The sequence below is a fragment of the Cylas formicarius genome, unplaced genomic scaffold, assembly GCF_029955315.1.
Source record: "Cylas formicarius isolate icCylForm1 unplaced genomic scaffold, icCylForm1.1 PGA_scaffold_15__1_contigs__length_358677, whole genome shotgun sequence".
Classification (NCBI taxonomy): Eukaryota; Metazoa; Arthropoda; class Insecta; order Coleoptera; family Brentidae; genus Cylas; species Cylas formicarius.
Window position 1 is genome coordinate 300,604 of NW_026844241.1, and position 19,811 is coordinate 320,414.

General features: G+C 34.5%; 1 protein-coding gene across 1 annotated transcript in view; it reads right to left on the bottom strand.

The window, feature by feature from the left end:
* Positions 1-1,451: 1,451 nt before the first annotated feature.
* LOC132695920 (uncharacterized) overlaps positions 1,452-19,811 on the bottom strand; it is a 28,193-nt gene continuing 9,833 nt past the window's right edge. Inside the window, exons 2-3 of the mRNA XM_060660485.1 lie at positions 2,157-3,203; positions 1,452-1,473 (exon numbers count right to left, since the gene is read on the bottom strand). Of these exons, the coding sequence (XP_060516468.1) occupies positions 1,452-1,473; positions 2,157-3,203 (1,069 nt within the window). The remainder of the gene's footprint in view (positions 1,474-2,156; positions 3,204-19,811) is intronic.

A 19,811-nucleotide genomic window follows, 5' to 3' on the forward strand; every position in this document is an offset into this window, starting at 1 on the left:
TGCGTTGAAATATAAGCCCAATTTATTTTTATAAATTTATGTGTTTAATCCTCATATTTTATAAAAATTTCTGGGCTGAGCTGTTAATTAAAAAATACATATTTCAAGAAAAACGATGGCCGTTTGCAGTAGGTAGGTTTCGAACCTACGCTGCCATTTATAATCTGATTTCTAGTCAGACGCCTTAACCGACAAGTAGTTATTCTAGCGCGGGACTGTGACGATTCAAGGTCACCGATGGCATTTTCCATCAGCAGTGTACCAAAGCCAGTTCTTCGTAAGGGGGGTCATGTAAAAGAAGTAAAGGTCACGCCGAAGAAGTGGAAACTGTCACCATTAGGGGGTGTACACACGTGTACGGGGACCCCTGGGGGTGGGTAAGGTAATTACACCTGTGTCGAGGTGTGACGTCATAGTGCCTTTTTGGCGCCTCCCCTTGGGGAAAAAGTGGTGTCACTGATTAAAAAACATTTTATGACGTCATAGTCGCTAGTGCCTTTTTGGCAATTGTACCCCGGTAAAAAAAGGGGTTCGTAGAAAAAATAAATTTCGTAGTGCCTTTTCGGCACTACGGGGGGTGTGCTGGTGCGGGGGTTAAAAATTTTTGAGAGCCGAAAAAAGCGACCGCCGCCGCCGATGTCTCGCGCGGGCGGGATTCGAACCTCGAACCTTCGGAGATAAACGCCGCCGCCGACGCGCGCGCTGTTCCCCTAGCGTAACTGGGCCGGCACGTTATCGCGTCGTCGTCGTGTATGCGCGCTGGTCGATATAATTAAATAAGTGTGCACTCATAAAATTGATGATTTATTTAAAACATTTACATTGATAAGTTTGAATAGAAAACAAAATAATATCTAAAAAGGTTGTCGAGGTGAATACAATTAAATAAATGTGCACCGATAAAATTGATGATTTATTGAAATCATTTACATTGATAAGTTTGAATAGAAAACAAAATAATATCTAAAAAGGTTGTCGAGGTGAATACAATTAAATAAATGTGCACCGATAAAATTGATGATTTATTGAAAACATTTACAAAGTATTGACATCCGATATAAATTTGCTAAACACCACAACGTATTTCTTCTTCTTCTTCTTCTTCTATAGGGTATGTTCTAAATCCTTGTTTTTTTGGCCGCTGGTGGTGACGACGACGACGACGACGATGATGGAATAACTTCGTCGCAATATAAACTTATATTGTTCGAACGACTTGTTGATTGCGAACAATATTTTATATTACATATTGGATGATTTTTAATGGATTCTTCACAAAAGCAAAAAGATTTGTTACAGCTATTACAGTACTTGGTACCGTTATAGTAGTAGACTTTGGAGTTTTCCGAAACATCTTGTTTCACTTTTTTTTCGGTTGTTGTTGTTACGTAACGATCACTATTCATGGCTGCTGCTGCTTCGTACTTGACTAAACACTTTAACGCAAATTTTCAGTGACTCGACGTTAGAATGCTGTGAAAAAAATTGTATTAAATTATGACTACAGAAAACAAATAGGTTCTTACCTTTTAATAATGTCTTATTTAAAATTGTTGAGTTGTTGCTGCTGCTGAGGTAGATCTTTGTGGATATCGTGAAGTATTGTAGGATATTCTATATCTACTTCAAGAAGATACCCAACGTCAGAATCGTCCGACGTGTTTATGATAGAATAAAATGCGTTATTATCGATCCATTGGAACCCACCCGTCGGTAGTGGTAGTCTCATTGCCGTTCCATATAGGTTATTTACATCGAAATACATTAAATATGATGAAGGAATGTCTGGATTATAATCGTTTTCCATGTATTTATTGTTAGCCTTACCGTATCGGTTACTGCATTGTGAAATTCCACCGCGTATTCCTTTTTCGATCATCATTAATTGATCGATGTCCGTAATTAATTCTAGTTGAACATTTGAAATGAGAAGACATGCATCGTATGCCAGACCCGGTGCCGTGTAATATTTCAAACATTCCAAGCCATACGTTTTTTGACATACATTTCTGAAATTTTCGAAAACGTCCGTCAATAATAGTACGTCTGTTTTCAAATACAATTCCATATATTCGCGTAAATTTTGAATTTTGAATGTTGTCCAAATATTTTTGGCATGCTCGTAATCTTTTTTCGTAATACCGGATTTTCTAAGTTTACTATAGAAATTTTCAATCGGGGGCAATTCGACGTCGTTCAATTTTTCCCAATCATCTAGATATTCATACGGAAAGACTCCCTTTTTCTGTAACAACTGAAATTCTTCGAGATTTTCGCAAAAGCTTCTAGTAATGTTTTTTTCGCTAGGGTCTAAATAAGAACTTAACTTATCCAAACTACTAGCCATAAATCTGAACGAATCTAAAAATCGAAAATTAACGCTCGTGTTTTCGATATATTTTGTAAACGATATATATTTTTCTTTGTTACGAGGTAGTAATATTACCGAACCGGGAATTTCAGTTGCCAAGTTTTTAATAAAAAAGTGTAGATCGTATCCTAAGTTATGAAATACCACGGGTATCATATGATCGTCCTTGTAATTAAGATTGCAAGAAGAATGAGCAACTCCTCGATATTTTCCCGTGAAATGACAATGATCTTTTACTCTTAAATCATTTTCGGTAAATGGTTTTGAACAAATGTGACATGTGGTTGATGTATAAAATGATTCTTTTTCATGTTCAGTCAAAGGTGTCATTGAAACAGCATTGTTAAATATAGGATTTAATTGTAGGGCCAGTTCTTGTAATTGTCGACAAAACCAGCTCATACAATCTTTACCCGTATACAAGTTAAATTTGGAAAGATTATTATCGTAACTGCACAACAGATAATAAGAAATACTACAAGGAATATGTTTTTGATATTTTTTAATGTTTCCCGTCGCAGCGGAATCTTCGTATTTTTGTAAAATACACTCGATATCCGCGTAAATAACAAACGGTACTTTTTCTTTATTTTTAAAATGCGAAAATGTTACGTGTTTCTCTTGTTCAGTCGGGAGCGTAATTTTGGTTTTATTTAATTTTCTGCAACTAAATATGTGTTTATTTAAAGTTTGTTGTGAATAAAAATGATTTAAGCACCGATAGCAATAAAATCTGCTATGAGTCGAATCTCCGCTTTGTTTCGATAATAACCGTGATAAACTTCTAATTAATGCGAAATGAAAAACTGTCTCAAAATTGTTAATGTGATTAGAGAGATTATTGTTGTCGTCGTCGTCGTCGTCGTCGTCGTCGTCGTCGTAATCATTGGTTATATCGGTGGGAAGCATCAATAAATTAACCGTTCTTAAATAAGAGAATTGACTTAAACACGCAGGTACAATTTCCCGCTTTTCTAATGAGAAAACGTTTATGGAAATATTATTCATTTCTTCAAACTTTTTTATGTCTTTTAATTTGATTGGAAATTCAATGCCATCGTATTTTAAAACTTCACTGAAATGAGGATATGAATAGGTAATACGCGGATTTTGATTTGTACGACAAGGATGTAGCGCGGCAACGATAGACCAAAGAAAACAATATTCATCGTTATTTTGAATATTAAGAACAGCTTTTTTATTAATAATAAATTTTGGCATCGATACATAAGTTGAAAGACCGATATTTATCGGTGTATAATTATTAATGTTAACTTTTAATTGTAGAATCCGGTGAAGAGCCCAACCAGAATCCCTCTCTTGAAAATCCTCTAATTTTGTTAATATATTATTTTTAATATAATTACTATAAAATTCTTTCAAATCGGTATTATGATCGATGACGCGATTTTTGGTGGAAAAATGTTTTACATCGGTTTCGCCCGTTTGTGGTTTTACAAAATCTGCAAGAAATATTACGTTAACTTTAATTAGGGACTCCCGAAGGGCTTTTTTTATTTGACAAGAGAATGATCTAAACGCCTTGCTAAAAAATATTATAGGATCTTTAATATCTAAATTAACTATTGCTCCCGTTTTAATACGATTTTTAAAGCAAGACTCGTTATCAACCCAAATTAATTTTGCATTATTTTTTTTAACTGTTTTATGATGTTTGAATTGTTCTTTGAAATTTTTTAAAAGACTTAAATTTGATTCTATTTTTGCCACCGCTTTTCTGTCTGTCGACGATGACGATACACTTTTTAAATATTTTTTCAAAATTAAATTGTTTCTGTTCAGAAATTTTATCCACTTGCAATATTCATGTTTTGTTTTAATTAACTCACCAACTTCTTTAATTTTCAGCAGCGTTTTTTCACTCAACTCACTGATTTCAGACATTTTTACTTATACGCAGCAGACTTTTTTGTCTATTCTAATAGACGCGTATGTGATAAATAATATCACTTTGTAGAATTTTACCGCTTTTATCGGATAGCGGGGTTAGGGTCAAAACTATTATGTTTTGCGCAATTGATAAATATAACGTAATCGCTTTTAATATTATGAATGCACTGTGTTATTATCGTGCTGACGAAGTGGGAATTTTAGGATAGATAATAATTTAAAAAAATAAATGCATATAAATATATCGAACTCTACGACAAGGAATCATTGTACACAACGACTATGGACACTCCGTCAACATTAATTTTTGAGTCAACGGATCCCGCCAGACTTTCCAACAAGATGCTGGCGGTATTTTTAAAAAATTTATTCAGGTAAGTCTGTCACCTTCATTGTTTTGTTTTCCATAATTTACTAAAAATCTATCAAATTATCATAGGTATGGGAGGAAAGAGGTGAAGATTGTGAACAAGAGAGTTCACTTGTATTTGAAATATTCACCGAAGAATGAAACGGTTCAGGGAAAATTAAAAAATCTTCCCGTCCGATACCTGAGAGTGGCGGCCGATGACGAGGAAGAATTACAATTGTTATTGAAGGGGATGCGTAAATTCTCGGACGTCAATTTTTATGCGGCTGCCATAGAGGAGGACGAACCCGTACCGGCTAAAAAATTCAAGCCGGCTTCGGAAGAAGAGAAAATAAAAATTCTGGAAAACAGAATTTTAAAATCAGCCACCACTACGACGATGACGACGACTACCACCACTCCCAGTACCAGCAAAGTTGAAGATTTTTGCTTCGTTTTAGACGACGACGCGGAAGAGTTTGAAAGTCAAAAATTTAGTGTTGTTAGTAAATAAAAATATTAAAAAATATTCGAGTTATAACTTGTTTAATTTTTCCATCACATGATAAAAATAATATTAATTGTTCTTATGGTTAAAGTTAATAAAACAACAAGTTTACTACGTTGTCTTCATAATCTGAATCAATTTCATCTATAATTGATTGTTTCATTTCACTCGGTGAATCGTAATTACTAATAGGAGTCGAATTAAATGATAACTGTCTAGGCAATATTTTTCGTTTCTTTTGAATTACTGATAGCGGTAAAGTTTGTTCTTCTGCTGTGGCGGCGGCGGGCTCCTCCACTTTTACGGGAGGATGATACTTTGGAGTAGTTTGTGTTACATCACTTACTAGAGTCGTCTTCGCCGTCGTGGTGGCTGGCGTTGTTGTTCTTGTTGAATTTTGCAAAGAAGACTCGATATTTTTCAATCGTTTTGTAATAGGCTTAAACATTGTCTCTTGCATCATTTCACCACGTTTTAATTCTTCAAGTTTTTTCTTATATCCTTACGTTTAGAAATTAATCGTTTTTAGTTAGTTAGTAAATAAAAATAATAAAAAAATATTCGAGTTATAACTTGTTTAATTTTTCCATCACATGATAAAAATCATTTTAATTGTTCTTATGGTTAAAGTTAATAAAACAACAAGTTCATTTTTTAAGATAATTTTTATTAATATACCAATTTCTTAGCAATAGTACATTTTCTTTGGCACAATTAGAGAAATTATAAAAGTGATTATTACAATGAAAATTATACTGGTTATTTTCTTTTAAACTTTTAAAATTTGGACATCCAATGTCATGTAAATCGACAATATCAATATCATTGTAATAAAGCAGTGATTTTAAATAGTTTACCTTACAACTGCCTTTAACATAGATATAGTTATTTTGTACAATGTTTCTAATAAAACTAACTATACTTTCTTGAGGTAGACAGGTCTCATCTTCTTTTTCATCCCAGGATAGTCCGTGGACACGATTCGTGGCCTTCAAAAGATGATTTCTAATTTCACCTGTGAACCAGTTATACGGACAAGGTGTTTTCACCATTCTATGAAACAGTTCTCCACTGGACACGTTTATAATTGCGATTTCTCTAACGATATAATCGCTCTGTTTATACTGAAATCCTTGAACGTCGAGGATAAACATTTTTAAATGTTCTACGAGCACTACTAATTTGCAACTGAATCTTCCTCACACCTACGCAACATTATTTATATCTATCCAACTATTGTGTTTGTTATCAAACCCCAACCACTTTACAAACACTTTATCGCGTTTCCTTTTGAGAATTTTTTCAACTAGATAAACGTCTGGAAACTTCACTTTTTGCAATTGTTCGTTGTAAAATCCACCGAGAATATTGTGATTATTTTCATCTTTTAATAAATACGTAGTGGGATTGGTTAGTTGAACTTTATTTACCGTAAAAATTTCCGTTGACCAATTTGGTTGGTATTTTTTATCGAAAACACCTCGCCTCTTCGATATTCGTACGCGATCGCCAATCTTAAATTTGGTATTAAGATTTGTCATTTTTATTCGATTAAACACCGTTTCCATTAGCTTTTTTTCGTGCTTTTTTATAACATCGGCCGGTTTCATTTTAATTACGCTGTGATGTTATTATTGTAGTTTCTAACAATTTCCGATAATATGTCGATCCATTTATAGTTTCCTCGTAGACTAAACTCTTTCCACATTATATTTTTTATGGTACGGTTCACTCTTTCCACTATAGCGGCCTTTTTCTCGCTAAATACATTATAATGATTGATATGATATTTTTTCATTAAATTTTGAAAGTCTTTGTTAAAAAATTCAGCTCCAGCGTCAGTTTGTAAATTTTTTGGTTTTTTGGTGGACTTTAAAATTGTTTCCATAGCTCTGGTCACTTCCGCTCCCGACTTATTTTTTACAGGTAGCGCCCAAACAAATTTAGAAAAACAATTTATTACAATTAGTATGTATTTGTATCCACGATTCTGTTTTGCGTACGGAATCATTTCGATAAGGTCAGCTTGAAACAGATCATATAAAGATTTAATTATAGTTTTTCTACGTTTAAAGTTTATACGAGCAGGTTTATGAAGTTCCTCGACAACTTGTCGCTTGGCATCCGTAATAAATTTCGACGGCTTCATTCTATAATATCGGCTTCGCGCAATTCTTCAATTAGCGAATTTATATCATTTAAGTGACCCGTATGACCTGCAGACTGTGACGATACGAGTAGACGCAATCGATCGACTAATTCATTTGGATCGTCCCAATAAATGTAATCTTTTTTATTGGGTGTCACTTCCATTGTTGTCATTAAACCCTTTCCCCCAGTTGTTGTTGTTGGTGCAATAATATTTTTATATTTTTTCAGCTTACTTCCGTCAATTTGAGCATTGGATTTATAATGTCTTTTGTGAGCGTTCGTTTTGTATACAATTTGTTTATAATTTTCCCTGTCTTGTTCGTTAAATAAACTATTGTTAGGATACTTTTTAAATAACAATTCGTATAAACTTGAGTACCTCTGTACCGTTTACCTTGAACATAAATATCTGATCCTTGAATATCTACTTGTGAGTTACCAATAAAAAATTTTTCAGTACTTTTATCCATTCTAACGCCATACTTGTGATCAAACTCTCTATTTTCGGTATCTTCGTACATTTCTCGAATATATTTCCGTGGTAATGGATCCTATTGATCCAAATATTCAATAAAAGACACTGGTCCGATATCTTCAAATCGACTAGTAGATTCCTTGTCTATGTTTACTACGTTGTCTTCATAATCTGAATCAATTTCATCTATAATTGATTGTTTCATTTCACTCGGTGAATCGTAATTACTAATAGGAGTCGAATTAAATGATAACTGTCTAGGCAATATTTTTCGTTTCTTTTGAATTACTGATAGTGGTAAAGTTTGTTCTTCTGCTGTGGCGGCGGCTGCTGCTGCTGCGGCGGCGGCGGCGGCGGGCTCCTCCACTTTTACGGGAGGATGATACTTTGGAGTAGTTTGTGTTACATCACTTACTAGAGTCGTCTTCGTCGTCGTGGTTGCTGGCGTTGTTGTTCTTGTTGAATTTTGCAAAGAAGACTCGATATTTTTCAATCGTTTTGCAATAGGCTTAAACATTGTCTCTTGCATCATTTCACCACGTTTTAATTCTTCAAGTTTATTTCTTATATCCTTACGATTAGAAATTAATCGTTTTTTCAAAACTTTATCATTTTGTTGACTGATCATAGCGCTCGATATCACCGTCTATAGCAAGTTACGTTCTGAATGTAGAACCACTAGTGAATAACCTTTATAGGAACAGCTCTCTCTGATCAGGCGTAAACAACTTTTGATCGGGGACCTAAACAGCTCCTGAACAGGTCTAAAACAGCTCTTGATCAGGTCTAAACAGCTTCTGAACAGGTCTGAACAGCTCCTGAACAGGTCGAAACAGCTTCCGCCGCCGCCGCCGCCGCCGCCGCGATAGGACGATTAGAAATGTATGAAGCAATCAAATGTTTTCCTATATCGACCTCCTTGGTTAATATCGCAGTCTTTAAATACAGTTAGGAAACTAAACGCTTCGTTCCAGCATAAAGCACACATTTCTTTAAAACGTTCAAAAGTCATATCGGTACCGATATGATCGTTGTATGTGTTTCAAATTTAAATCGTCTTGTTTGAAAATTACGAGACAATTAGCATTGTCTCTTATAAGATGTTTAGGTATTTTAGCATACGTTTGACATAAATAAAACGAATCAATTTTATTATGTCGTCCCATACTAAAGTATTCGCGTATGACATCTTGGTTGTCGCACGCTACATCGTCGAAAATGAAAATACTGTTCGGTTTAGCCGCCGACGGATGCATAATGCTTTCACCGGCGTTAAATGTAAAATATCGAATACCTTTTATTGATTTCAGCAGTTGATCCAGGTAAATATATTTTGGTTGGTTCAAAGATCGCGAATAAATGTATACGTTTTCAAATTTTACACCGTTCTCCTGTTCGATTAAATTAATCATCACGTTAGTTTTACCGCAATTCGAAGGACCCACGATAATACATCTTATTGTTGCGGGAAACAATTTACCATGCCTCTTGTAAGATTTTTCGTGAAACGTATTATTTTCAATATCTAATGTAGTACTTTGTTTAATAAGTTTCATAATGTGATTGTTTTCTAAAACACCGTACTATTCATAATGATATAAAATAGATGACTTACAAACTTTTTATATTAGTTTGTACTAACAAAACGAACACACACGATCGTCAGCATGAAATGTTACGCATCAGGTAACGGTTTATTAAATACGGTAATCAACAAATTGCCTTTTGAAATGCATATTCCGGGGTATAATTGGTGCGGCCCCGGTACAAAAGTTGAAAAACGTCTCGCTAAAAACGATTCCGGCATAAACGGTTTGGACAATGCATGCAAACAACACGATATCGCCTATTCAACGGAAAGTGATTTAAACAAACGTCACGAGGCAGATAAAGTATTAGCTTCCAAGGCTTTAGCTAGATTTAAAGCTAAAAATTCCGGGTGGAAGGAGAAAATTGCCGCTTTAGGAGTAACGGCGGCAATGAAAACAAAATTAAAAATCGGAATGGGCATTCCAAATACAGACCGCGGCGGTGGTGGTTACTATTACCGTTCCAGGAGATTAATTCAAACTTGTTTAAAAAAACTACAAAAAACTAATAAAAGTTTATACGAAATTGAGGATTCTTTAGCCAAGAAAAGCCAGAAAGAGAAAAAGAATATTTGCAGCCAAAAGAAGGAAAAGAAGACACAGCAGCGAAAAGAAAACAACAAATCGAAACCACAGACATATGAAGATAAGAAAGATTTTGATATCGCAGACGATTATCCATTAGATAGAGTTCGACCTAAAAGCATTCTAAATGATGATGAAGATAATGAAATTTCAAAAAAGAAACCTCGTATCGTATTAGTTCATAATCGGAAAAGAAAAGCTGCCACGATTGATAGAAATGAAATAAAAAGACAAAAAGATTAAACGTAGAAGATAATGAGAAAAACATAGAAATGGATGATTCTATCAAAAGTATCGAATATTGATAATAGAAAATGAAAATTAAGTCTCGACAATGACGACGACGACGACAGTTGCGTATACACACCACCTAAAAACTTCAAATTATAAATAGTGAATAAAGATGGAAAACACTTTCAGTACTAATTAGAAGTTGTAATCGGTACAATGGTCAGAAGAAAAAACACTAATCCAAGAAAACGTAAAACAAGTGCGATACAACGACGACGGCGACGAGAGAAAAAAATTGGCTTTACAAATGCTACTAAACAAATTAAAAAACACGTTATTAAACAAAAACCTAGTACTTATGGTGATGCAATTCGTGTCGCATTAAAGGCGGCTCAGAGTTTAAAAAATAAAATCAAACCTAATCGTATCGTACCGATACCAAAAACGGGTGGTGTTTTACCGCTCATTCCGATATTTGCTGGACTTTCGGCGCTCGGTGCTCTTTCCGGTGGAGCTGCGGGTATCGCGAAAGCTGTAAACGATGCGAAATCGGCAACGAAACAATTGCAAGAATCGCAACGTCACAACAAAACCATGGAAGCGATCGCAATGGGTAAAGGCATATACTTAAAACCGTATAAAACAGGAATGGGACTTTTTCTTAAGCCATATAACCGTTAACAAATAAATAGTAAACTTAGTACCGGCGTCGCAATTGCAGTACAAATTAATAAAATGAATAAGAAGCAAATACCTAACGATTATCCGTTAACGAATATTCAGTTGGAAAAGTATGCTAAAAAGTTGTTGAAAATACCTTGGTTTAGGGGTGTTTTTATGAGAGATAATCGGCCCAGAAAAATAAGAAAAAATGAACGAGGTATAATCAACTTGGACAGTAGAAGCGGAACCGGAACCCACTGGACATGTTACAAAAAACAGGGACCTAATATCATGTATTTTGACAGTTATGGAAATCTACCTCCGCCACTGGAAGCATTGAGATATTTCAATTCGAATGGACCGTGCAATATACGATACAATTACGATGTTTATCAAAAATTTAATACCGTGAATTGTGGTCAGCTATGTTTACATTTTCTTTCCGAATAAATGATTTATTATTAGCAAACTGTTATTCATTAATCCGATAACCTTTGTACAGATCGGTCGGTATGTATACGTTTACATTATCTGGTAAAGACTCGATACTTTCGACTAAAATATATCCTCCCATCGTTTTGGACGATTCAAAAAGTTATGCAATCGGATTGATCGACTTTGTTACTTTCAACACAATTCCCAATGTAGACAATTCCAACAATAAATTTTATATCGGAAGTCAAGTTATTGCCGTACCCGAAGGTAGTTATGAAATTAACGACATTGAAAAGTTTATAATGGAGAAGATTACGGAGAAAAATGAAACATTGAAAAAAGAAAAACAAAAGAAACAACAAAAAACAAATGTGATTGAAAAGGAATTGTCGATGAATGACGAAATCGTTTTATTTATGAGGGCCAATCTTAATACACTAAAATACGAAATCAAATCCAACGAGACGATACATTTTGAAAAAGGCGATTCGATTGCAAAATTGTTGGGATTCAAAAATAGAAAACTGTCTGCCAATCAATTACACATATCCGAATTTCCGATAAATATTTCGAAAGTAAATTCTGTTTGTGTAGAATGTAATTTGATAAAGAATTCTTATAATAATAATAACTCAGTACATATACTACACATGTTTTATCCTAGTATGCCGAGCGGATTTCGTATAATCAAAAAAGTGTCAAATGTTATATATTTACCTATAAATTCTAATTACATTGACGAAATTATCCTTAAAATAGTGGATCAAGACGGTAATTTGATTAATTTTCAAAGAGAAACGATAACAGTAAGAATACATTTAAAGGAAGTGGTGTCATAAAAAATGGTGCTCCTCTATAACCTCAACATTCCAAATGGCGTTTTCACGTCGTCGAATATAAAAGAAAATACGGATCTACATAGAGTTAATCATAGTCGATCGTTGAAACCGTTAACAGTCGAAAATTCCGAATTTCTTCGCTATCTGGGATTAACATTGAAGGGAAAAAAACAAAAAGAAAAACGGCGTGTAAATTCCTCCTAAATATAACATTAACAATCCGTTCGGGTATACGAAGACTTATTGTCTTTTGCAAGTGTTTTGGAAGTTACTACAACCAGAAGAAGAAGAAGAAGAACAAAGAAGATGAGTTTTAATATTCTGAACGTAGGTGAACAAGCATTTATGGACAATTCTATTATTAATTACGAGTTACATAGCTACACTCCATACGCAAATACGACATTAAATAATTCGGATGAAATACGGATTCCTATACAGGCTCAAGACGTTTACACTTTACCGACGAATAGTTACATGTATTTCGAAGGACGAATTGTCGACAGCGAAAAAAAAGTAAGCACGACTCTTAAACCGATCAATAATTTTATAGCGTTTCTTTTCGATGAAATTCGTTATGAAATTGGAGGGATCGTTATAGACAGGGTTAGAAATCCTGGAATTACAACTACTCTCAAAGGATTGGCATCTTTCACAAAAAATGAATGTGATCGATACGAACATGCCGGTTGGAATCACTTGCAAAATCCCGAAATAACAAACAAAGATGGATATTTCAATGTAAACGTTCCTCTTAAAAATTTAATGGGATTTTTTGAAGATTTCAAAAAAATTCTAATCAATATGAGACAAGAATTGGTTTTAATTCGAAGCTCCAACGATAATAACGCCGTCATATCTACGAAAGAAAACGAAAAACCCAAAATAGAATTATATAAAGCGATATGGAGAATACCGCACATACAAGTAGCAGATGTGGAAAAGCTACGACTTCTCAAGTATATAGAGAAAGGACGAGAATTAGAATTGGCTTTTAGAAGTTGGGAATTGCACAAATATCCATTGTTACAGGAAACGACTAAACACACGTGGAACGTTAAAGCCACAAATCAACTTGAAAAACCTCGATTTGTTTTAGTTGCTTTTCAAACTCTTCGAAAAAATAATGTTTCTAAAAATATGTCCAACTTTGACCATTGTAATTTAAGTAATATAAAATTGTATTTGAATTCAGAAACATATCCATATGATAACGTTAATTTAAATTTTACTAAAAATTATATCGCCATTTTATATGAAATGTACGCACAATTTCAACAATTTTACTATTATAAGCAAATAAGCGAACCCTGTTTAACATTTAAGACGTTTTTACAGTTGGCGCCTTTCATTGTAATAGATTGTAGTAGACAAAATGAAAGTTTAAAATCTGGTTCGGTAGATATTCGGCTGGAATTTGAAACTTCTCAGAATATTCCCGCAAACACAACCGCCTATTGTCTTATCATACATGATCGTTTAATAAAATACAATCCCCTCTCTAGCACTGTCAGAATTATTTTATTTTGTACTAATTTTTTGTATAGTTATTTGCAAATTAAAATAGTTTAACATGATGGTGATCTTTTATCAAACGTTGCAAATATTATTCATTGTGTAATTTATTGTTAATCTGTCAAGTTTAAACAAAAGACATGTTCCAAACAAAAATAATTTCTAGTCTGATTGTGACTTTGAATTTCATCGATTTTGTCGTCGTGCATACTCCAATCAAAGCAAACTCAATTTTGGAGAAAGTCTACGTTGAAAATTACACTTTTCCAATTGAACGAGGAACATTCTACCTATACGAAAAATCCAAAGAAAACATAACTTTGAAGCAGTGTCCGGCATTCTATTTTGACGGAGCTTTTCCCGTAGGAACGCAAATTCGAAATTCGTTTAATAAAACTATAGGTACAGTAATTGGTCAACATTTGAATTATTATCCGATATTTCCGAGAGAAAATACGATCATGTATTGTGGAAGATACGACTTGGAAAATCTAATTGGAAATAAATCTATAATTGTTGAAAATTATGAATTTACATTAGATGATTTTAAAAAAAAAATTGTAGAACTATCTAGTCTAGATTATCAATGTTTTATTTATGCGTAAAATTATTTATATACTATTGAGAATTTAAATAAATATATTTATCGATGAATATGTTTTTATCTGCGCATCACCCAATCTCTGAAAAAAATAAGTGAAAAGTGCTACACCGTCAACTTATTCTAAATCTACGCAATCAAATAGTGAAAAATTTAGCAAATTGTAATTTTAACATATTTACTTTGTATGTACAAAATATAATGATAATAAATAATATTTGATAACCTTTGACCATTTAAATGAGATATTTTGTGTTGTTTATCTAATAAAATGTAAAATTTGCATTAAAGTGTTTAGTCAAGTACGAAGCAGCAGCAGCCATGAATAGTGATCGTTACGTAACAACAACAACCGAAAAAAAAGTGAAACAAGATGTTTCGGAAAACTCCAAAGTCTACTACTATAACGGTACCAAGTACTGTAATAGCTGTAACAAATCTTTTTGCTTTTGTGAAGAATCCATTAAAAATCATTCATTATGTAATATAAAATATTGTTCGCAATCAACAAGTCGTTCGAACAATATAAGTTTATATTGCGACGAAGTTATTCCATCATCGTCGTCGTCGTCGTCGTCACCACCAGCGGCCAAAAAAACAAGGATTTAGAACATACCCTATAGAAGAAGAAGAAGAAGAAATACGTTGTGGTGTTTAGCAAATTTATATCGTATGTCAATACTTTGTAAATGTTTTCAATAAATCATCAATTTTATCGGTGCACATTTATTTAATTGTATTCACCTCGACAACCTTTTTAGATATTATTTTGTTTTCTATTCAAACTTATCAATGTAAATGTTTTAAATAAATCATCAATTTTATCGGTGCACACTTATTTAATTATATCGACCAGCGCGCATACACGACGACGACGCGATAACGTGCCGGCCCAGTTACGCTAGGGGAACAGCGCGCGCGTCGGCGGCGGCGTTTATCTCCGAAGGTTCGAGGTTCGAATCCCGCCCGCGCGAGACATCGGCGGCGGCGGTCGCTTTTTTCGGCTCTCAAAAATTTTTAACCCCCGCACCCCCACACCCCCCCGTAGTGCCGAAAAGGCACTACGAAATTTATTTTTTCTACGAACCCCTTTTTTTACCGGGGTACAATTGCCAAAAAGGCACTAGCGACTATGACGTCATAAAATGTTTTTTAATCAGTGACACCACTTTTTCCCCAAGGGGAGGCGCCAAAAAGGCACTATGACGTCACACCTCGACACAGGTGTAATTACCTTACCCACCCCCAGGGGTCCCCGTACACGTGTGTACACCCCCTAATGGTGACAGTTTCCACTTCTTCGGCGTGACCTTTACTTCTTTTACATGACCCCCCTTACGAAGAACTGGCTTTGGTACACTGCTGATGGAAAATGCCATCGGTGACCTTGAATCGTCACAGTCCCGCGTTAGAATAACTACTCCGACAGACCAGGGCTAAATCTGTTTGAAACTAGAACTATTTATGGAGATGTGCCATTGGAAATAAAAGGGCATTATATTGTTTTAAATGTATGCACTCAGTCCCCATAATTGACAAAATCTTCTGGACTGAGCTGTTAATTAAAAAATATATATTTCAAGCAAAACAATTTCCGTTTGCAGTAGGTAGGTTTCGAAACTACGATGCCATAGAGAATCTGATTTATAGTCAGATGCCTTGAACGACAGACCAGGGCTAAATCTGTTGGAAAGTAGAACTATTTCTGGTGATGTGCTATTTGAAATATAAGGGCATTATATTGTTTTAAATGTATACACTCAATCCCCATAATTGACTAAATTTTCTGGACTGAGCTGCTAATTACAAAAATTATATTTCAAGCAAAACAAATGGTCGTTTGCAGTAGGTGAGTTTCGAACCTACGCTGCCACGGAGAATCCGATTTCTAGTCAGACGCCTTAACCAACAGGCCAAGGCTAAATCTGTTTGAAAGTCGAACTATTTCTGGTAATGTGTCATGCGTTAAAATATAAGTCCATTATATTTTTATAAATTTATGTACCCAAGCCCCATATTTAAGAAAAATTTCTGGGCTGAGCTGTTAATTAAAAAATATATATTTCAAGCAAAACAATGGCCGTTTGCAGTAGGTAGGTTTCGAACCTACGCTGCCATTTATAATCTGATTTCTAGTCAGACGCCTTAACCGACAGACCAGGGCTAAATCTGTTTGAAAGTAGAACTATTTATGGAGATGTGCCATTTGAAATAAAAGGGCATTATATTGTTTTAAATGTATGCACTCAGTCCCCATAATTGACAAAATCTTCTGGACTGAGCTGTTAATTAAAAAATATATATTTCAAGAAAAACAATTTCCGTTTGCAGTAGGTAGGTTTCGAACCTACGATGCCATATAGAATCTGATTTCTAGTCAGACGTCTTAACCGACAGACCAAGGCTAACTCTGTTTGAAATGGGTTGAAATATAAGGCCATTATATTTTTATAAATTTATCTACTCAATCCCCATATTTGAGAAAAATTTCTGGGCTGAGCTATTAATTAAAAAATATATATTTCAAGCAAAACAATGGCCGTTTGCAGTAGGTAGGTTTCGAACCTACCTTGCCATGGAGAATCTGATTTCAAGTCAGACGCCTTAACCGACAGACCAAGGCTAAATCTGTTTGAAAATCGAATTATTTCTGGTAATGTGCCATGCGTTAAAATATAAGTCAATTATATTTTTATAAATTTATGTACTCAATCCCCATATTTGAGAAAAATTTCTGGTCTGAGCTGTTAATTAAAAAATATATATTTCAAGCAAAACAATGGCCGTTTGCAGCAGGTAGGTTTCGAACCTACGCTGCCACGGAGAATCTGATTTCTAGCCAGAAGCCTTAACCGACAGACCAAGGCTAAATCTGTTTGAAAGTCGAATTATTTCTGTTGATGTGCCATGCGTTGAACTATAAGGCCATTATATTTTTATAAATTTATGTATTGAATCCACATATTTGAGAAAAATTTCTGGGCTGAGCTGTTAATTAAAAAATATATATTTCAAGCAAAACAATGGCCGTTTGCAGTAGGTAGGTTTCGAACATACGCTGCCATAGGGAATCAGATTTCTAGTCAGACGCCTTAACCGACACACCAAGGCTAAATCTGTTTGAAAGTCGAACTATTCCTGGTGATGTGCCATGCGTTGAAATATAAGCCCAATTTATTTTTATAAATTTATGTGTTTAATCCTCATATTTTATAAAAATTTCTGGGCTGAGCTGTTAATTAAAAAATACATATTTCAAGAAAAACAATGGCCGTTTGCAGTAGGTAGGTTTCGAACCTACGCTGCCATTTATAATCTGATTTCTAGTCAGACGCCTTAACCGACAGACCAGGGCTAAATCTGTTTGAAAGTAGAACTATTTATGGAGATGTGCTATTTGAAATAAAAGGGCATTATATTGTTTTAAATGTATGCACTCAATCCCCATAATTGACTAAATTTTCTGGACTGAGCTGCTAATTAAAAAATTATATTTCAAGCAAAACAAATGGTCGTTTGCAGTAGGTAGGTTTCGAACCTACGCTGCCACGGAGAATCCGATTTCTAGTCAGACGCCTTAACCAACAGGCCAAGGCTAAATCTGTTTGAAAGTCGAACTATTTCTGGTAATGTGTCATGCGTTAAAATATAAGTCCATTATATTTTTATAAATTTATGTACCCAAGCCCCATATTTAAGAAAAATTTCTGGGCTGAGCTGTTAATTAAAAAATATATATTTCAAGCAAAACAATGGCCGTTTGCAGTAGGTAGGTTTCGAACCTACGCTGCCATGGAGAATCTGATTTCTAGTCAGGCGCCTTAACCGAGAGACCAGGGCTAAATCTGTTTGAGAGTAGAACTATTTCTGGTGATCTGCCATTTGAAATATAAGGGCATTATATTGTTTTAAAAGTATACACTCAATCCCCATAATTGACAAAATTTTCTGGACTGGGCTGCCAATTACAAAAATTATATTTCAAGCAAAACAAATGGTCGTTTGCACTAGGTAGGTTTCGAACCTACGCTGCCATGGAGAATCTGATTTCTAGTCAGACGTCTTAACCGACAGACCAAAGCTAAATCTGTTTGAAAGTCGAACTATTTCTGGTAATCTGCCATGCCTTCAAATATAAGTCCATTATATTTTTATAAATTTATGTACTCAATCCCCATATTTGAGAAAAATTTCTGGGCTGAGCTGTTAATTAAAAAATATATATTTCAAGCAAAACAATTTCCGTTTGCAGTAGGTAGGTATCGAACCTACGCTGCCATGGAGAATCTGATTTCTATTCAGACGCCTTAACCGACAGACCAAGGCTAAATCTGTTTGAAAGTCGAACTATTTCTGGTAATGTGCCATGCCTTGAAATATAAGTCCATTATATTTTTATAAATTTATGTACTCAATCCCCATATTTGAGAAACATTTCTGGGCTGAGCTGTTAATTAAAAAATATATATTTCAAGCAAAACAATGGCCGTTTGCAGTAGGTAGGTTTCGAACCTACGCTGCCATGGAAAATCTGATTTCTATTCAGACGCCTTATCCGACAGACCAAAGCTAAATCTGTTTGAAAGTCGAACTATTTCTGGTGATGTGCCATGCGTTGAAATATAAGTCCATTATATTTTTATAAATTTATGGACTCAATCGTTGTATTTGAGAAAAATTTCTGGGCTGAGCTGTTAATTGAAAAATAAATATTTCAAGCAAAACAATGGCCTTTTGCAGTAGGTAGGTATCGAACCTACGCTGCCATGGAGAATCTGATTTCTAGTCAGACGCTTTAACCGACAGACCAAGGCTAAATCTGTTTGAAAGTCGAACTATTTCTGGTAATGTGCCATGCCCTGAAATATAAGTCCATTATATTTTTATAAATTTATGTACTCAATCCCCATATTTGAGAAACATTTCTGGGCTGAGCTGTTAATTAAAAAATATATATTTCAAGCAAAACAATGGCCGTTTGCAGTAGGTAGGTTTCGAACCTACGCTGCCATGGAAAATCTGATTTCTATTCAGACGCCTTATCCGACAGACCAAAGCTAAATCTGTTTGAAAGTCGAACTATTTCTGGTGATGTGCCATGTACTCAATACCCATATTTGGGAAAAATTTCTGTGTTGAGCTGTTAATTAAAAAATATATAATTATATAAAAAATATATATATACGCCTTAACCGACAGACCAAGGCTAAATCTGTTTGAAAGTCGAACTATTTCTGGTGATGTGCCATGCGTTGAAATATAAGGCCAATTTATTTTTATAAATTTATGTAATCAATCCCCATATTTTAGAAAAATTTCTGGGCTGAGCTGTTAATTAAAAAATAAATATTTCAAGCAAAACAATGGCCTTTTGCAGTAGGTAGGTTTCGAACCTACGCTGCGATGGAGAATCTGATTTCTAGTCAGACGCCTTAACCGACAGACCAGGGCAAAGTCTGTTTGAAAGTAGGACTATTTCAGGTGATGTACCATTTGAAATATAAGGGCATTACATTGTTATTAATTTATGCACTCAATCCCCATAATTGACAAAATTTTCTTGGCTGAGCTACTAATTACAAAAATTA